Below are 19,136 nucleotides of genomic sequence, written 5' to 3'. Positions count from 1 at the left end.
TATACTTTGGTTACAGTTATTGGGATAAAGATATGCCTGAAATATAAAATGTTTTGACGTTTTGGATTTTGAGAGAAGTGGCACAAAGCCAAAGTTTAAGAATGTTATAGAAATGGACAAGCGTTTCAGACTCACTGGACAAATGATGAAAACTCTCTGACCTTATAAAGACAGACATGTTTCATATTATTCTGTAGGGAAGGGTTTGACTTGCCGAAAAGGCACTTTAAAGAAAGAACCAGCAATCGGTGCATTCATGGATGTTAAACATCTGAAATAGATAAAACATCATACAAAAAAAAAAAGAGGCTTGTCCGCATATTTAACTTGAGTGGTCCATTTCAAAGGTCAAACCAGTCTGGATCTATGTTGTAGTCTTAGGAAAGTTTACTCCCAGCTTTAGCAAATAAACAGGAAGTAAACTGGAACTTTTATGCCATTTTATTATTCTAGTGCAACTATTTTATCCAGCATGTTTATACTGCAATCAATTATTTGTCTGGCCATTTGTTACCTATTTATCTTAAAAAAAAAAAAAAAAAAAAAACTAAAATCAATAGTAGTATGGATGGAATAATAAAACACAGACTAACAAACTGCTTTTTATTACAATAAACAGTAAAGGCCAAACTGGTGTGTATTGCTTGAAAAAGAAAAACGGCAACAAAGCCCACACATGAAATTTACTACTAACCTGCAGCAGCCTAACTGTATTCCTATTATTTCTCATTTATTATGTAGCAGAAAAATTATATATAATAATAATAATAATAATAATAATAATAATAATAATAATCACAATTGCAATCGATCACATTAGCCATTGTTCTGTTAAATCCAATATGTAGTTAATATGTTGTCTTTGTAAAAGTCAGAAAATTGGGCTGAAATTGATTTTTAAATTTAGATTTTTTTTAACTTTCCCCCCAAAAACCTTAATGGTAGTTGCATGGACTATCTCAGAAATCCTAATCATGAAAGCAGGTTCCACCTGCCAAAGGAAAGGAATTAATTTACATAATTATAAACACTTGATATACATATTTATAAAAACTGGTTTACATATTTATAAAGACTGATATGCGTATTCATACAGCACCACTTCCTGATGAAAAGTGATTTTAGAAGATATCTGTTAATAATTTATTTGTTCCCATTCTGTTCACTCCAGTTAAATAAACGGAAATCAATGGATTTCTCAGTCGGCATTTTATTTAATCTTTGCAAAGACAAGACATCATACAGCCTTTAGTGCATGGTAATCAACCCTGTTCTGATCTGGCCAGCATTTGTCTCCCTTACTTATAATTATGGAAATGCTGTTAAGGTTTTACAGACTCAAACACTTTGATTTAACAAGAATCTGGCTTGTTATAGGAATATAAATTCTTGTATGCAAACACTCCTCAGACATTTTGTGTCCTTGCAGATGAAACCGACTGAATAAAAACATTTTCTACTGGATAAATAGCATATGTCAATATGTGAATGAGGGAAATCTAAATTTCCGACGACATCATTTAAAAAGTCACACATTTTGGTTAATTTAAAATAAGTTTTCACATTATTCTTTCTCCTCGCTGTAGTGATGGAAAAGATGTACTTGCATAAATGCTGTGTTTAAATATATTGTGTACTTGAAATTATAGACCTTGGTAATTGGTCATTTTAAAAAGATTTTGCTACAAATATGACTACTTTATTTTTGTGAGGTTTATTTTTACATTGAATTAAGCCTAAACAAAATTATATTGGACTCCAATTATGTCTTGAAAAGAAATGTTTTTCTTTTTGTCTTCATTTAAACACAACAGCAGTAGCTTTATCCTTTTTTTTTTAGTGTTATCTTTTCTAATTTTGTCTCAATTTTTGTGATGAGCTGTATGAAGGCTGTTTATGATGTCTCTGTTTGAAAAAGGCTTGCAAAAAAATCTAAAACCTTTGCACACAGCAAGTCAAACGTCCAAATGTTATCATGACACTATGTCTTTATCACCATAAACTTAAGAGAAAAAACATGTGAATATGTGATTAAAGTTTTCATATTAGTGAAGAGGAAAAAAAAATCTGATCACTGTAATTAGATATAATCAGATAATAACTGTAAGTTATTAAGATCTATGTAGGGTGTTTTCATTTAGGATGCCTTTGCTCTCTGTAGCAGCTTAATTCACAGAAATGTTTTAAGTTCATAAATTGATGATTGGTTGTAGATATTTTTGTATTTCTGTCCATCAAGTACAGTTTTGTTTGAAATCGGTTGAAAAAATAATAAAAAGGAGTCGTCCTGTCGGCAAAGTGTTTGGAATTGGCCGCATACTTTGTGTACATTTATTTATTACCTCCCATATATTTTTATTTCTCCACATTATGATTGTTGAATCTGATTTATCAGAGTATTCTAAAAATGAATGTATTGAACTATATATTAACTATAACAATTGGTGGATCATCCATGGTAAAATAGGAGAAAATGTACATTATCTTATTTCAAGTGCAAAATAGGAAAAAAATATTTTGTTTTAGGGGCCAAAATACCCAGTATTCTATTGGGAAAAATGTAAACAAATAGTTTTAATGAGGAATAAATTAACTTTTAACATTTCTATTTCTTGCTTTACTTAGGCGCATTGCAGGATGGTAACATTTAGTTGGTTCTATTAAGTAGCTGGGTCTGAGTGGCCTTCAACTGTACCGTAGCTTTCTTGTACTTCTATGGTACTGCCAGAGGATGGCGCCCACATCTCTATAATTCTACTCATCAAGCCTATTTAGGCTCAAATTGACTAAGAAACTGCAATCAGAATGAATAATTGGTGTATCTAACCTTATTTGATCATAATCATCAGTTTTTGATGTTTTTTTCATGGTATACAATGCGAGTGTACACCTTAAATGATAGTCCTATGATGCAGGAGCATATATACTAATATGTTGCTATTTCATAATATTATGGAATATTGCAGCTAAATGTTAAACGTTCAAAAGAATACCAATTTCTTCCTTCCCTCTAAATTTCTTTAATCTTATGTAGGGACTGTGGCTTCTTTTTGAACCTTTTTCCTGTTTAATTTTTGTAATCCCAGAATCTTTCTGTTGCCTATTTAGCAGATCTCTCCTGTTTAGGAGCAACTCATTGGCCGCTGGTTCATTTTTATATCAACTTTGTCAGATCAACTTGAAACTTTGCCCCTTGGTATCGGTCACACCTGTCTTATCTGAACTCTCCCTGCTGCTGGATCAGTTTTTATTAGTGATTATGAGGATAAAGAGTACAGAGAGGTAATATTGCCTTCTCGGTCATTGCACCAAGACTGTGGCATAAATTATCTTTACATTTCAGGCAGACTGACTGACTTTTTGTTTTTTAACATTCTCTTTTTTTCCTTTTTTCCTCACTTTTTAACAAGTTTAAGGAATTGGATTTGTATTGGTCTCACCTGCTATCTATTTTAGTTATATTTTTCATCTCTTGCTTTATCATCTTTTAGAAGGTGTTAAGAACTTTGACCACCTGAGTTTCATCTTAAAACTTTTTAAAATAAAGTTGAGTCCAGCTTTAAGAGTTCTCGGGTTTATGTTCTTCTAAGGCATTCTTTAAAATCAAACTTTTCGACTGAACCTCAGATCTGAAAAGCACATGGAGAGAACAGATCGGAAAGAAAATGTCATTTATGTTGATATAATGAAAAAAAAAAAAAAAAAAATCCCTTAGCAGTTGTTGGGAGATGGCAGCTTGTTCCCACCCCTGGTTCTGAACAGATGGATGTAGGAGATTATTCATGATGTGCTATTGGGGCTGCAGGAGAAAAATATGCTTTGAGAATATTTATTATATGGTATTTGTTTGTTTTGGATTCAAACAAACTGGAATTGTTTTGTTCCGTCAAACAAGAGAATAAAGTTCAGACCTTTGTAGGATCGTCTGCTTCTTTCTTCCACTTCTGGAGTTTCTAAATAAAAACTTTTTAAAATATCTGCTCAGATCAGTGTTTCTGTCATGGAAACCAGATTAACTGAAAGGTTCGAACAGCTTACAGAAAATGTTGGCATTAGTTAATGTTAGCATTCCTCCAAATCTCCCCAGGAACCTGAAATGCTTCAAAATATTGGAGATTTCAGAAATAGTTGTGGGATAAAAGCAGGTTCATTTTTCAGAAGATGTTGGTGATGTCAACAGAACGGCTCTGGTTATCATCACGATCATGTTACTTTGGAAAGCTTATTTATATGCATTTATTCAGAAATTTTGTATTTTCTAGATGTCATCATTTTCCAAATCTTACTCTAGGCTAAACCAGATTATAATATAAAAAACAAACTTTATTAATCTCACACTGGAGAAATACATTCTCTGCATTTAACCATTCCCCTCGGGGAGCAGTGGGCTGCCACTGTGCGGCGAATGGGGAGCAGTGTAGGTTAAAGGGTTTTGCTCAGGGAGCCAGGGTGCAGGTTGTGGGGATCCCCCTGGCTACATGCAACTTTCTCAGAGCAGTACTCTAACCACAAGGCCAAAACTCCCCCCTGTTGGGATTCCAGTTATGACGAGGGCTTCTGCACCTCTCTTCTGCTTTCACTTTGGTCTGTCCTGTGCCTCCAACACCTAAAATCTACAGTATCTCCTCCTCCCACTGAGGAGCTGGTGATTGAGGAATCCCCTCTACCTCCATCACCTCCTATGAGAACAGCTAGACAGAGAACCCAGTGATTCTCCCCCACAGTGGTGGCAGCGTTATGATGTGGGGAAACTTTTTTATGGGAACCTGGATGGAGCAAGACACTGGAAGAAAACCTCTTTTGTTTAAATGGCCTAGTCAAACTCCAGTCTAAATCCAATTGACCCAAAAACTCAGAGACTCCTGTTTATGGATGTGAACTATACATCTGGACTCTGGTTTACTCATTCATTCTGACATGTGAAACAGTGAAAGTCAACTACTAGTCTTAAACCAGATTCTGCGAACTTCCTTTTATGGTAGAGGAAGGCATCTAATCCTAACACTGCTGAGAAACTCCAATCAAACAGGCGTTTGATTTACCATAGGTAAAAGTTCTACTTCTTCCTGTCAATAATTTTCAGATCTCCGTCCCTCTGTCAATTATTCACTGCAAGTTACTTTCTTTTTTGCTATCCCATATGCATTTCGACCTCATCTTTTTTTCTTTTTAACTTAATTATTTCTTTTCCTATTCAGGATCACAATCATCAGAATGACTGCTGACATTCATTTTTAGAATGATCAGCTGAAATAGTTTTTGGTGTCAAATCTTTTCCAAGTTATGACCATGTTCATTATCTGGACTCTCTCTGTGGTTCTTCTCATCAGCTCGGCCCAACTAAACAGTGGTGAGTATAAGAATTGATTTAACGATTTTCTAGCTTTCTTTACAGGATAAGTACAGTTTTTCATAAAGATAGACATAATTTGATTTTAGTGCCATGAGTTGGCTATTACCTCAAAATAATAGACGCTAAAGTTTTAAGTTTGTAAGAGTAGAAATAAGGATCGCTATTACCTCTGCAAAGGAGGTTTCGGTCAGGTGAGCATACCCATAGTCAATACCAGTTTATCCCTTTAGTTTAGTACGAAAAATACACCTGAAACTACTTTAACGGGCGTGTGTCCCTTTAGCAATGTACAAAAACAATTGAATTACTTACTTTTTGGTGTTTTTTAAATCGTATGGCGATCTCATCTTTAATGTTATTTCTTTGTACATGATTTTTTATTTTTTTTTAATTTTTTTAAGGGATGCACAGCCCTTGACGTAGTTTAAAGTCTATGTTTTGCACAAAAGTAAAGGGATTAATGCAAATCTGACGTCTTGCACATGCGTATCGACTATGGGTATGCTGGTCTGACGGGGTATGCTAATCTGAGAACAGAGGTTATGTTCTTAGGTTTGTCTGACTGTCTGTAAACAGTGTAACCTGAAAAGTTATGGGTGGATTTTAAATAACATTTATTTCAGAGATGTCCCTCATGCCAAGGAATGTTTTATTTTTGGTAATTATCCAAATGATAATGGAGGACCAGCTCTTCCACATTTAGAAATAAATACCGAAATAAATAAATGCTCAATAAATAAATAAATGTACAATTAATTGCCACAAAATATACAACAAACAAATAAATGTAGGTAGAAATTTAATTATACAGTGAGACATAAATGTATATATCCCTTTTAATTAGTTTCTTTATTTATTCGCCTTTGCAATAATGACGTTATTTATTTATTTTCCGTTATAATCTTCAACAATATTTATTAATTACCTTTTTTTTAAGCATTTATGTGCATCTTATAATTTCTTCTTCCTTAGTATTTTTTAAGTATTTATTTCTGCCTGTCGTTTTTACATTTCTGTATGCATTTCTGCCTCGTTATGCAAATGAGGAGGGGCTGTGTCTTAGAGGGTCAACTTCTGCCCGTTGGTTGGTTAGCATTTACTGCATTGGTCGAATCTACAGGAGTAGAGGAGAGTCTAAGTCACTGGCTGTTTCTCAATTCATTAGAACACGAGTATGGTGCTCGCCATATTTATGCTGTGTGCTCACGTTCTCCCTGAGTCCATACTTTCTTGTGTTCTTCTCAAGAACATACTTGGCCATATCATAACATGCAAATAAATAATTGTGCATCAACTATCATGCACATAAATAAATCCTTAAAAACATAAGTAATAAGCAGCATCCAAGAAAGGCTCCTCTCGACAATGATCAGGTATAAATCAACAGTTAAAGAGTTCTGAGTCTGGTCTGAGGGCGCCATGGAGAAACTCCATGACTGTTTTGAATGCTCTGGCTGCAAGACCTTCAAGGCTGCAGCAACATATGACAACTTATTAAATATTGATGAGTATGCCATGACTGTGTCAGCCTACATTAACAAATGCATTGAGGACGTCAGCATCAAAAAGAACATCACATCCCGGACCAACCAACCACCCTGGATAAATGGAAAGGTTCGGAAATCGCTAAAAGCACAGAACTCAGCTTTCAAGTCTGGTGATAAGGAGGCACTAAGAACAGTGTGTGCCAACTTAAACCGTGCAATCAGATCAGCGAAGCAGAACCATAGCCAGAAGATCCAGGATCTTTTCCATGACAACAGCAACACCAGGAGGATGTGGAAAGGCATTCGGATGATCACAGACTACAACACACCCTCCCCCCCGGTAGATGCAGCAAACACTGACTTCCTAAATTAACTGAACAACTTCTTTGAACGGTTTAAAGCACTAATCAGCACTCCAGCTGTGAAAGCTGTTCAACACCAGGGGGAGGAGACACTAAACCTGGACGTACTGTACCTGAAGTGAGGAAAACTCTGAGGAGAGTCAATCCAAGGAAGGCCCCAGGGCCTGATAACATACCTGGGCGGGTGTATAAGGAGTGTGCAGATCAGTTGGCTGGTGTCCTCACAGACATTTTTAACACCTTGCTGCACCAATCCATAGTGCCAGCATGCTTCAAGTCTGCCACCATTATTCCAGTCCTAAAGAAGTCTCAGGTCACCTCACTCAATGATTACTGACTCCAATCATGATGAAGCTCTTCGAAAGGCTGGTTAAAGAACACATTGTCTCCTGTCTGCCGCCAACATTCGACCTATTCCAGTTTGCCTACTGGCGAAACCGCTTCACTGAGGACGCCATCTCTGCTGCCCACCACCTGGGCCTGGCACACCTGGAGGAGAAGAACACTCACATGTGGATGATGTTCCTGGACTTCATTTCAACTTTCAAAACCATCATCCCACAGCATCTGATGGGCAAACTGAAACAGCCGGGCTTTAATACACCCCTCTGCAATTGGCTGCTAGACTTCCTCACCAACAGACCTCTGTCAGTCCGGGTTGGACAGTACACCTCTGTAATCACTCTAAGCACAGGCTGCCCTCAGGGGTGCGTCCTGAGCCCCCTGCTGTTCATGTTGATGACGCATGACTGCATCCCCAGATTCACCACCAATCACATCATGTAGTTTGCAGACGACACCACGGTGGTGGGCCTCATCAGAGACCAACGACCTGGACTACATAGAGGAGGTGGATTGGTGCAAAGATAACAGCCTGATCCTGAATATGGAGAAGAAGAAGGAGATCATCTTGGACTTCAGCAAGAACCGGCTTAACCACGCTCCACTGGTCATCAATAGCTCAGCTTTAGAGGTGGTCAACAGCACCAAATTCCTGGGGGTTCACATCACAGACACCCTCACCTGGAATGTAAACACTACTTCACTGGTCAAAAGGGCACAGAAGAGCATGTACTTCTTGCTGAGGATGAGGAGAGCCCTCCTACCCCCAACTATCCTCACCACCTTCTACAGAAGCACCATAGAGAGCGTTCTGACCAGCTGTCTCATTTTGTGGTGTCGAGGCTGCAGCGTCTCAGACTGGAAGAAAGGGAAAAGAGGGGTGAGAACAGCAGCGAAGATCATCGGGGCTCCTCTTCCCTCCATAAAAGACATTTCATCTCATGAACTGTTCTCCCTGCTGCCCTCTGCGAAGAGGCTTCAATGCATTGGTTGCAGGTCCAGCAGATTCTACAACAGTTTCTTCCCCACTGCTGAATGTTTTCTAAAATTGGTTATTGTATTGCATTTTATATATATATGAAAATGTTAGAACTGTAAATTTACATTTATATGTTTATATTATTGTTTTTTATATATTTTTTGTTTTTATGTATTTTTATTACCTTTTTCCAAGGCTGAACTTTGAATGGTATCTAATGGTATCTGAGCTGTTCCAAACTAAATTTCTTTTTGTTTTACAATTGTGTAAACAAAATGACGAATCTGTCTAAGTCTAAATAAAGTTGAAGATAATAAATAAATAAGGTAATTATTACAGAGTGAATAAATAAAGAAGCCAATTAAAAGAGATATATAAATTTATGTCTCACTGTATAATTTAATTTCTCCCTACATTTATTTGTTTATTGTATTTTTGGGAACAATTAATTGTATACTTATTTATTTATCAGGCATTTATTTATTTCTGTATTTATTTGTATTTATTTTTAAATATGGTAGAGCTGGTCCTCCATAGATCATTACTTACCTGCTCTCTGTTTTACTTTTGGGGGAAAATTTGCTGCTTGGCAGAGGTCTGTGGCATCTGAATGCTTTTCGAGTTATAAATGTTGTTGACATTTTTTTCTATAAAAATACATTTTACAAAAGCTTCTTGGATGTCACAAAAAAATCATAGCATATAAATGCAGCATATTTAGTTCATACAAGGGAAATATTTTGACCCAAAGTAGCCTATATTCGTATCTAAAAAATTTCAAGGTTTTTCAAACTAATAAAGTATTGGATGTATTTTTTTTTTTTTTTTTTTTTACACTTTTCAATAGTTTGGAAAAAGGAAAAATATCATATATTTCAAATCCATTAAGGCTAAACATGTCATAAGAAAGAAGGCATAAATGCTGACCAAAAACCTCTTATATCTTTTTTGAAGCTATGAATCAGCTGTGATTGACTGAGTTGTGAGTTAAAACCCTTGAATTAATAAACAAAGGTATTGAATATCCATATAATCACATATTTAAGGCTTTAAATCAAGGAGAATGTTATCTTTAGTAAAAGCAACAACATTCCTCTCCTCAGCAATTATGAGTTTGCTTGATGTAGTTATTTATTGTTTGATCAAAGGCTTTATCAGGGTAGAATCCTAAAATTAGATTAGATTTGAACAGCTATGACATATGATAGAAAGGTCTAAACATTACAGCTGCACAGAAAAAGTTCACATGAAGGAGTAAAAATGTTCTTGTTTTTCATTCACAGCTGTTCTGATCTATGGAAAAGTTGGTGGCTCCATTGTTCTGAATCCAGGTCAGATTTCAGAGACCATCCTGACAGCAACATGGAAGCACAACACAGACCTTGCCTTGGAGTGGTTTGGGCAGGAAATTTATAGTTACAGAAGTTTTCAAGGTAATTTGATTTCTTGACCAGAACATCTTTTGAAACCTTAAAACCTGCAGATTAATACCATCCATGATTTCTTTATCTGATTCAGGTCGTTGTGACTTTGATAAAACAAGTGGAAGTTTGACCATCAACAGTCTGACTCTAGAGGACAGCGGCAGCTACATACCTGAGATCAACAACAAGGTTCTGGAGAAGAAGGAACTCCAGGTTATCAGTGAGTTCAGCAGGTTTGACTGAGGTTTGTTAGGTTTTAACCTGAATCAAGTTGAGATAATCTTTTTCCGTTTCTGTCAGAACCGGTCCCAAAACCCACAGTGTCCATAAAGTACAACCATGAGAAGACCAGCTGCCATCTCACCTGTGAAGCCCAAGTCACTGCTGACTTTGGACCTGTGACGTATAAATGGAAAACAGGTGACACAGAGTTGTCCACCGACAAGGAGCTGCTGATAACAACGGTATGAGGATGAGAAACCCTGGAAGAACTCAGTAGAACCTTCATGGTTTGGTTTAGAGCTGTTTTCTATTTATTTCTCAGGAGAATAAGGAAAGCTCCTTTTTCTGTGAGTTGGTAAACCCTGTCAGCAGCAGCTACAGTGAAACAGTGGAAAACCCCTTTATCAGAGGTGAGAGGAAAACATCCCCATTGTCAGACTTGGTTGTTGTAGACCGTAATTAACACTGATACACTGAGAAAATTTTATTAAGTCCTTCAAGCAGAAACTGTTTTACGCAATGCAACGTGAAAGATGGACTGATGACCTGATGAATACTGGCAAATGGATGAGAGCTTAAGTAGAGGCCTACTAGCTGCTAACTAGAAGGCTCTGTCTGAGGGAGAAATGGTCTGACAGGAAAACTAAATTTAAAGAAAGGACTAAGAGAAGGAATTCAACATTTAAGAAGTGATTAATAAAAAAAAGTAAAGACAAACTAAGAGAAATAGACTAAAAACAACTAGTACTGTAAAGCATAAAGAAATATAACTAATATGGCAAAACCCACAGTAAGAAAAAAAAAAATGAATATGGCAAGGCTCAATCACAAATGTAATATCGGGCTTAAGCCAAAGTAAAACTCAGAATTGTATTAAGTAAAAAATAATAAAACAAGAAAAGACTCCAAATAGAAAATATAACCTTAATAATTAAATAAAAACTAATAGTTAAGGCTCAAAATAAAGATAAGAGAAAACTAAGAAGCAAAAGTTAATAAAAAGACTCTAAAGAACAACAAACTATGACACCAATCTTCATATTGGGATTATTTGTGATGCAGTGCTGTTGAAATGAATAGATCTCATAAAAGATTTAGTTTTGAAACGGAGACCGTCTTAGTTAAGTCTTTGTTTTATAGTTAAATCATGACCTTTGACCTTGATTGAAGTGCAGTTAAACCTTCAGAGGTCTGGATGATGATCTGACTTCCACTGTGGCCTCCTGGATGACCCATTAATGATCTTTTGGAATAATTCTTTTGTTTGGCCTCTAATCTAGAAGTTCTCCGTGTTCCATCTGTTCTCTATCTGTGGATAACGTCTCTGACCGTGGTTCTCTCTAGACAGGAACCTTAGAAATGCCTTTGGTACCATTTCCACACTGATACATGTCAGTGTCTTTGCTTCTCATCAGTTCCTCAATTTCATTTTAGTGGGTTCTGATTGGCAGATTTTTATGATCTTTTAAAATAATGTTGTCAGACAAGTTCTGTTTGAATGGTTTGTGGATTCTGTAGGTTTGGTAGGAATCGGATCTGAGAAATTAAACTAACCCAAAATGTACTCAGAGTTATTTCAATATTTACCAGGGAGGATAATTACTTTCTCACATCACAGCAGGTTGGTTTGACTTTTGTTCACTTAGTAAATTAAATCCTTATTTTTGAACTGCTTTGTGTTTTTATTTTGATTATTTTTCATTAAAATTTGTTTGATGTTATAAAACATTTTAAAAAGGAGATCAAAATCATACAAAATCTGTAAGTCAGTGAATACCTTTTCACAGCACTGTACGTAGGTGAACGAGGCCCATAGTGAAGGAATGGAAATAAAATCATAGATTGTTTGAAAAAAAAAAAATTACAAACACAAATTACAAAAATTACATATGTTTATTTCTTTTGCCGCATCTCTGCAGATTTTTACATCCGGTCTGGACTTTGACTAGGCCATTCCAACACATCACTAAGCTTAGATCTAAACCAGGCATATTTAGGGTTATCTCCCTAATTAAAGGTGAACATCCAGCTCAGTCTGGGGTCTTATTCAGCCTCTGATATTTCCTCCTACATCTGAGAAGAAGCTTCCACTGAGCATGATGCTGCCGCCACTGTGGTCTAAAAGCAATAGACTTTGAGAGTTTATAGTTTTAATGATTAACTTCTTTATTTCAGAGAATCCAGGGTCAACAGCAGTTATACCAGTTGTGATTCTTCTCCTGATTGTAGCTGCAATTGGAGCTGCTTTTTTTTATGTTTACAAAAAAGGTGAGAAAACACAAATGCATTACATTTGTAATTAACTTTTTTTTTGGTCTGAGTGTTTCTAGGAAGTGTGGTTATATAAACAGCATGCTTATAAGATTCTCCTCCCTCAACAAACTATGATTAGGTTTAAGTTTATGTAAGGTAAACCTAAACTATACTTCAGACACGGATTACCTAAAACTGTTTTTGCATCTATTGCAGGACATTTCCAAAGGTTGAGAAAAAAGCGTAAGTTACTAAATCCTCTGTATATGTTTTCAGTACTCATATAAGTGATCTTGAAAATATAAGGCTTTTTTTAATACAGGGGGGTTAAATAAAGACGAACCAACTAGTAAGTAAAACATTGTTCTCATAAATATTGTTTATTTTTTTAATAATATTGATTGTTTGGTTACACCATAAATAATAAGTAAATAAGAAAAGTTGCATCGCGTGGAGGTCGGGAACAGTCCCCCTGAATTGGCAGACTGGGGTGGTGGTTCCCCTCCATAAGAAGGGGGACCGGAGGGTGTGTTTCAACTATCAGGGAATCACACTTCTCAGCCTCCCCGGAAAGGCCTATGCCAGGGTGCTGGAGAGGAGAGTCTAGCTGATTGTCGAACCTCGGCTGCAGGAGGAGCAGTGTGGTTTTCGTCCTGGCCATGGAACAGTGGACCAGCTCTACACCCTCTGCAGGGTGCTTGAGGGTTCTTGGGAGTTTGCCCAACCAGTCCACATGTGTTTTGTGGACTTGGAGAAGGCATTCGACCGTGTCCCTCGTGCTGCCCTGTGGGGGGTGCTCCAGGAGTATGGAGTCGGGGCCCTTTATTAGGGGCCATCCGTTCTCTGTACAAGCGGAGCAGTAGCCTGGTTCGCATTGCCGGCATTAAGTCGGACCTGTTCCCGGTGCATGTTGGACTCCGACAGGGCTAACCTCTGTCACCGGTCCTGTTCATAACTTTTATGGACAGGATTTCTAGGCGCAGCCAAGGACCGGAGGGGGCCTGGTTCTGGACCAGCGGATCTCGTACCTGCTTTTTGCGGATGACGTAGTTCTGCTGGCTCCCTCTGCCTCCTGTCCGAGGCCATGGTTCTCGACCATGGCCATGGTTCTCGACCAGAAAAAGGTGGCTTGTCCCCTTCAGGTTGGAGGAGAGTCCCTGCCTCAAGTGGAGGAGTTCAAGTATCTTGGGGTCCTGTTCACGAGTGAGGGAAGAATGGAGCGGGAGATCGATAGACGGATCGGTGCGGCTGCAGCAAAAATGCGGACGCTGCACCGGTCTGTCGTGGTGAAGAGAGAGCTGAGCGAAAAGGCAAAGCTCTCAATTTACCGTTCGGTCTACGTTCCTACCCTCACCTATGGTCATGAAATCTGGATCATGACCAAAAGAACGAGTTCCCGGATACAAGCGGCTGAAATGAGCTTCCTCCACAGGGTGGCTGGGCTCTCCCTTAGAGATAGGGTGAGGACCTCGGTCATTCGGGAGAGGCTCAGTGTAGAACCAGTTCTCCTCCACATCGAGAGTAGTCGGTTGAGGTGGCTCGGACATCTTCTTCGGATGCCCCCTGGACGCCTCCCTCGGGAGGTGTTCCAGGCACGTCCCACTGGGAGGGGACAACCCAGGACACGCTGGAGAGACTATGTCTCTCGGCTGGCCTGGGAGCGCCTAGGGCTTTCCCCAGCAGAGCTGGAGAAGGTGTCTGCGGAGAGGGAAGTCGGGGGAGTCTCTGCTTAGTCTGCTGCCCCCGCGACCCGGTTCCGGATAAAGCGGGAGACGACGAGTACGAGTATGAGAAAAGATGATTCATAATGTCTGAGCATGAAAACACATCCCTATTTAGTGGACTGTAAATTAATTTTTCCTTTTTGTTCTGCTACCGTACATGCTCCGCCTTAAAGGAAATCAAATATGTTCCATTAAAAAAATGTCTCATTTTGCAGTGTAACATTTTGTTCAAACTACATTTATGTATCATGCTGTCATCTATTTTCTGAAAAGCATCAGTCCCTTCCTGCAGCAAAACATCCCACATTATTATGCTGTCACCACCTTGCTTCACAGCTGGATGGTGTTCTCTACTAGCCTTTTTCCTCAAATTTGTATCAGTGATGATTATGATGAAATCATTTTCATCAGACCACAGGACATGGGTCCAAAAATCTACAACTTTGCAAGCTGGACTTCATGCTGCATTAAGAGGAATGATCTATAACTGATCTGCTGAGCTAAAACTGAAAATCTATTATATTTATCTCTATCCTAGATGGAGATGATGTTGAGGCTGGAACAGGTAAGTCAGTTTATTTGCTGCCCAACATTTAAGACAACAAAATTCTCAAATGCAGTATTTTCTTTAAATATATGATTTTTGAGGGCCTTCCAGGCTGCATCCATTAATTGAAATTGAAAAAAATTAAAGCTGAAATAAAAGCACACATTTTATTATGTTTCACATTAACTGTTGGTCTTTCTTGACAGAAAAGTCATTTCCTGACAAAATTGCTACAGCTGGTGAGAATGATGATTATTTTCCTTTTGATTTTAACCTTTAAATTATCTCTCATTCTAGTTTATTAGACCACACAAGTGTAGAAATAGAAAGTTGAGGGGACTAAAAAAACTTTCAGGGGTCACAAAGTATTTCATTATGTTTTCTCATATTCTTTTCTGACAGTAATTTTACCAAATAATTCAGCTAGTTGTATTTTTGTAAAAACTGATTTTTTATTGCAGGTTTTACTATATATATATATATATATATATACACTATATTGCCAAAAGTATTTGCTCACCTGCCTTGACTCACATATGAGCTTAAGTGACATCCCGTTCCTAATCCATAGGGTTCAATATGACGTCGGTCCACCCTTTGCAGCTAGAACAGCTTCAACTCTTCTGGGAAGGCTGTCCACAAGGTTTAGGAGTGTGTTTATGGGAATTTTTGACCATTCTTCCAGAAGCGCATTTGTGAGGTCGCACACTGATGTTGGACGAGAAGGCCTGGCTCTCAGTCTCCGCTCTAATTCATCCCAAAGGTGTTCTATCGGGTTGAGGTCAGGACTCTGTGCAGGCCAGTCAAGTTCATCCACACCAGACTCTGTCATCCATGTCTTTATGGACCTTGCTTTGTGCACTGGTGCACAGTCATGTTGGAAGAGGAAGGGGCCAGCTCCAAACTGTTCCCACAAAGTTGGGAGCATGGAATTGTCCAAAATGTCTTGGTATGCTGAAGCATTCAGAGTTCCTTTCACTGGAACTAAGGGGCCAAGCCCAGCTCCTGAAAAACAACCCCACACCATAATCCCCCCTCCACCAAACTTTACACTTGGCACAATGCAGTCAGACAAGTACCGTTCTCCTGGCAACCGCCAAACCCAGACCCGTCCATCAGATTGCCAGATGGAGAAGCGCGATTCGTCACTCCAGAGAACGCGTCTCCACTGCTCTAGAGTCCAGTGGCGGCGTGCTTTACACCACCGCATCCGACGCTTTGCATTGCACTTGGTGATGTATGGCTTGGATGCAGCTGCTCGACCATGGAAACCCATTCCATGAAGCTCTCTGCGCACTGTTCTTGAGCTAATCTGAAGGCCACATGAAGTTTGGAGGTCTGTAGTGATTGACTCTGCAGAAAGTTGGCGACCTCTTCGCACTATGCGCGTCAGCATCCGCTGACCCCGCTCCGTCAGTTTACGTGGCCTACCACTTCGTGGCTGAGTTGCTGTCGTTCCCAAACACTTCCATTTTCTTATAATACAGCTGACAGTTGACTGTGGAATATTTAGGAGCGAGGAAATTTCACGACTGGATTTGTTGCACAGGTGGCATCCTATCACAGTTCCACGCTGGAATTCACTGAGCTCCTGAGAGCGACCCATTCTTTCACAAATGTTTGTAAAAACAGTCTGCATGCCTAGGTGCTTGAATTTATACACCTGTGGCCATGGAAGTGATTGGAACACCTGATTCCAATAATTTGGATGGGTGAGCAAATACTTTTGGCAATATAGTGTATATATATATATATATATATATATATATATATATATATATATATATATATATATATATATATATATATATATATATATATATATATATTTATATATATATATATATATATATATTTTTTTTTTTTTTTTAAGGAACAGTTTTATTATTTTTTTTCATTATTATGGTCTTAAATCTGGAGTAGTCCCTAATTTTTTCATATTTTTGTTCAAAGAAGGCAGACATCTTTGTAGCCATCTAAAGCAGCCTTAACCAATAGAAAAGCAGACTTTTTCAGAGAAGCACATTTTTAATAATCCAGGCATAAAAAAACCTTTTAACCTTTTGGAAAAACACAGATAATGCAATCAGAACCAATATAAATAGGATTTGAAGGCCCTTTAATCCTATTAGCCCGTCACAAATCTATTGTTTATTCCCCTTTCTTTGGATTAATTTTTTTTTAAATACAGCAAAACCTGAGACATTTAGTATTAAGTTAAATGAAATATGGTGATAATTTATAATAAATATGAACATCATCAAGGTTTAGTTCAAAAGTACTGTGTTATGATTCTGCCCTTTCTGGACTTTTTGATTCTGTTTGTTTTCTTTTTGAGTTTTCAGTTCCACTTTGATTCATGTAATTCTTGTTTTTCTAGGTTTCATTTCCATTTTGTGTCATTCTAGTTGTTTTCTGGTTGTATTTGAATTCTTATGTATTTCTTGTTTACTCTCTGTTCGCCCCCCCCCCCCTTGTCAGCCTCCTTCTCCCTACCACCCTTCTAGATCCTTCATTCCACACCTGCTCGCAATTAGTTGATTACTCCACTCTTTGTTATGTTTTCCATTGATACTCCTCCTCTGCAGTTAATGCTTGCTGAATTTTCTTTATTCCTTCCCTAATCTTTGTGTCCCCATTTGTTCTGGTTCCTCCGTTACTCAATATATAATTTCTGTATTTATTCCTCTCTTGCACCCCCTCCTTGTTAAATCTGCAAGAAACCACCTCAGCTTCCGTCTCTGCATTTGGGTCCTCTACCCACTTTCACACAACCTGAAACTCTGAAATCTTGTATGATTATCAAACCTCACATTACCCTGGTGTTTGCCACTAATAGATGATGTCTTTTTGACAGAAAATACCCCACTGCTGAGTCCAGAGATGACTGGTAAGAGTACATTTACCTTTTTTGTATGTTTAAAACAAAGAACACAGTGATTGTGACATGTTTAATGGAGCATAATCTAAGCAAAGAGAACCAGACCAAAACTCCAGACCTGAAGAAAACATCACAGATAAGTGTTGGAGCTGGGCAACATTTCACAAAGTGGGACAAGTTAGACTTTGGAATAAGTTTGGGGATAAATCCTTTAACGCTCTGTATTTTCAGTTTCAGAAAGCCAGATGGCTATTATCCAGAGAAAAATTTACCCCCCCGTGGTTACTCTTTCAAACAACTCTGATCAGTCGCCAGGTTTCCTGAAGTTATCCTCAGTCTGTTCCTCATTTGAACTGAGGTTTCTGTGATGGCATGTCTTTTACTGCAGGAGTCTGTATATCATGGAGCCAATGCTCATTATGCTTCATACGATTTGAGGCATTTTTCATATTTATTCATTGATCTCTGGGAATAGATTATTGTCAGCAGAGAAAATAATCTCAATAAAAGCTTGGCCACATATCACTCATTTGACACAAGAAGTTCTTTGTGCTGCACTTAATTTTGATGCTGAATTCAAACAATTGGGGATAATTTTAAACCATTACCATACATTTAAAGCAAACAGACAAAAAAGAGAAACCAGGATCCAGTGATACTACAGGTTCTGTTGATATGGAGAATAAAGAAGGGGAGATTAAGCTAAAAAGATTTAACTCTAAGTTTCATTGTTGTGTTTCAGGTTGCTCCTTCAGTTTCATTCTGTGGTCTTTCCTGAATTAACAGTTTTTTGAATAAATTGAAAATGAATCCCAAAGCTTTTTTAATGTTTGTTAGATTAATGACGACAATCAGTGGCATTCAACTAAATCTTTCAATTTATGCGAAAAAAAAAAAAAAAAACTCCAACAGCACATTTATCAGAGATACCTTAACAAAGTTGAAGTAAAACATCTGTAAAACAACTTAGGTTCAGCTTTCTAGCCTCTAAACTTAGAGCTGCTAGAAATTCAGACGAGGCCTGGAACAGCACTGAGGATGGGACGTAGCTGGTAGCTGCAGCGTTTCCAATAAGGTTGAACTACAGGAAAAGGCAGAGCAACAAACTTCTGAGGAGACATGGAGGTAGAGGGATTAGATTCTGTTCTGGCAGCAAGTGGAGAGTGAGGCAGGTATATAACGGCAGAGAAACAGTTACTTGGAAGAAGAAGTGGCAGCAGCAGGAGTGCATGGTGCTGACTGTTGGGTGGGAGTGACCTGAGGAAGTGCACCTTGGAGCACTTCCTCAGGTCAGTGAGAGTAATTAGCTTAAGCTTACACAAAGTAACGAGCAAATGTCCAGAGTCTTTTCTCATTTTTTATATTTTAATTCAAAGGAAACTTCTTTTTAGTTCTCTGAAGGATGAATCAAGGATCTTTATTGTACTGAAGTATCCTCCACTGAGCATGAGCCTATGAATATATTATCATCACAGGATGCGTTACATTGGTTTAATTTTTAATCACAGTAAAAACTTATACTGATATGTTTCATCAGCTGCTGAGAAAATGGTAGAAACCAA

General features: G+C 38.0%; 1 protein-coding gene across 1 annotated transcript in view; it reads left to right on the top strand.

The window, feature by feature from the left end:
* Positions 1–5,274: 5,274 nt before the first annotated feature.
* LOC119794424 (CD48 antigen-like) overlaps positions 5,275–19,136 on the top strand; it is a 169,830-nt gene continuing 155,968 nt past the window's right edge. The window contains exons 1-2 of the mRNA XM_038301979.1: positions 5,275–5,350; positions 9,807–9,956. Coding sequence (XP_038157907.1) covers positions 5,284–5,350; positions 9,807–9,956 — 217 coding nt within the window. The 5' untranslated portion in view covers positions 5,275–5,283. The remainder of the gene's footprint in view (positions 5,351–9,806; positions 9,957–19,136) is intronic.

This window comes from Cyprinodon tularosa, unplaced genomic scaffold, assembly GCF_016077235.1.
Source record: "Cyprinodon tularosa strain WSP-4 unplaced genomic scaffold, ASM1607723v1 ctg48, whole genome shotgun sequence".
Classification (NCBI taxonomy): domain Eukaryota; kingdom Metazoa; phylum Chordata; class Actinopteri; order Cyprinodontiformes; family Cyprinodontidae; genus Cyprinodon; species Cyprinodon tularosa.
Note: the sequence above shows the minus strand (reverse complement) of the source record. Positions and strands in the feature narration are given on the sequence as shown.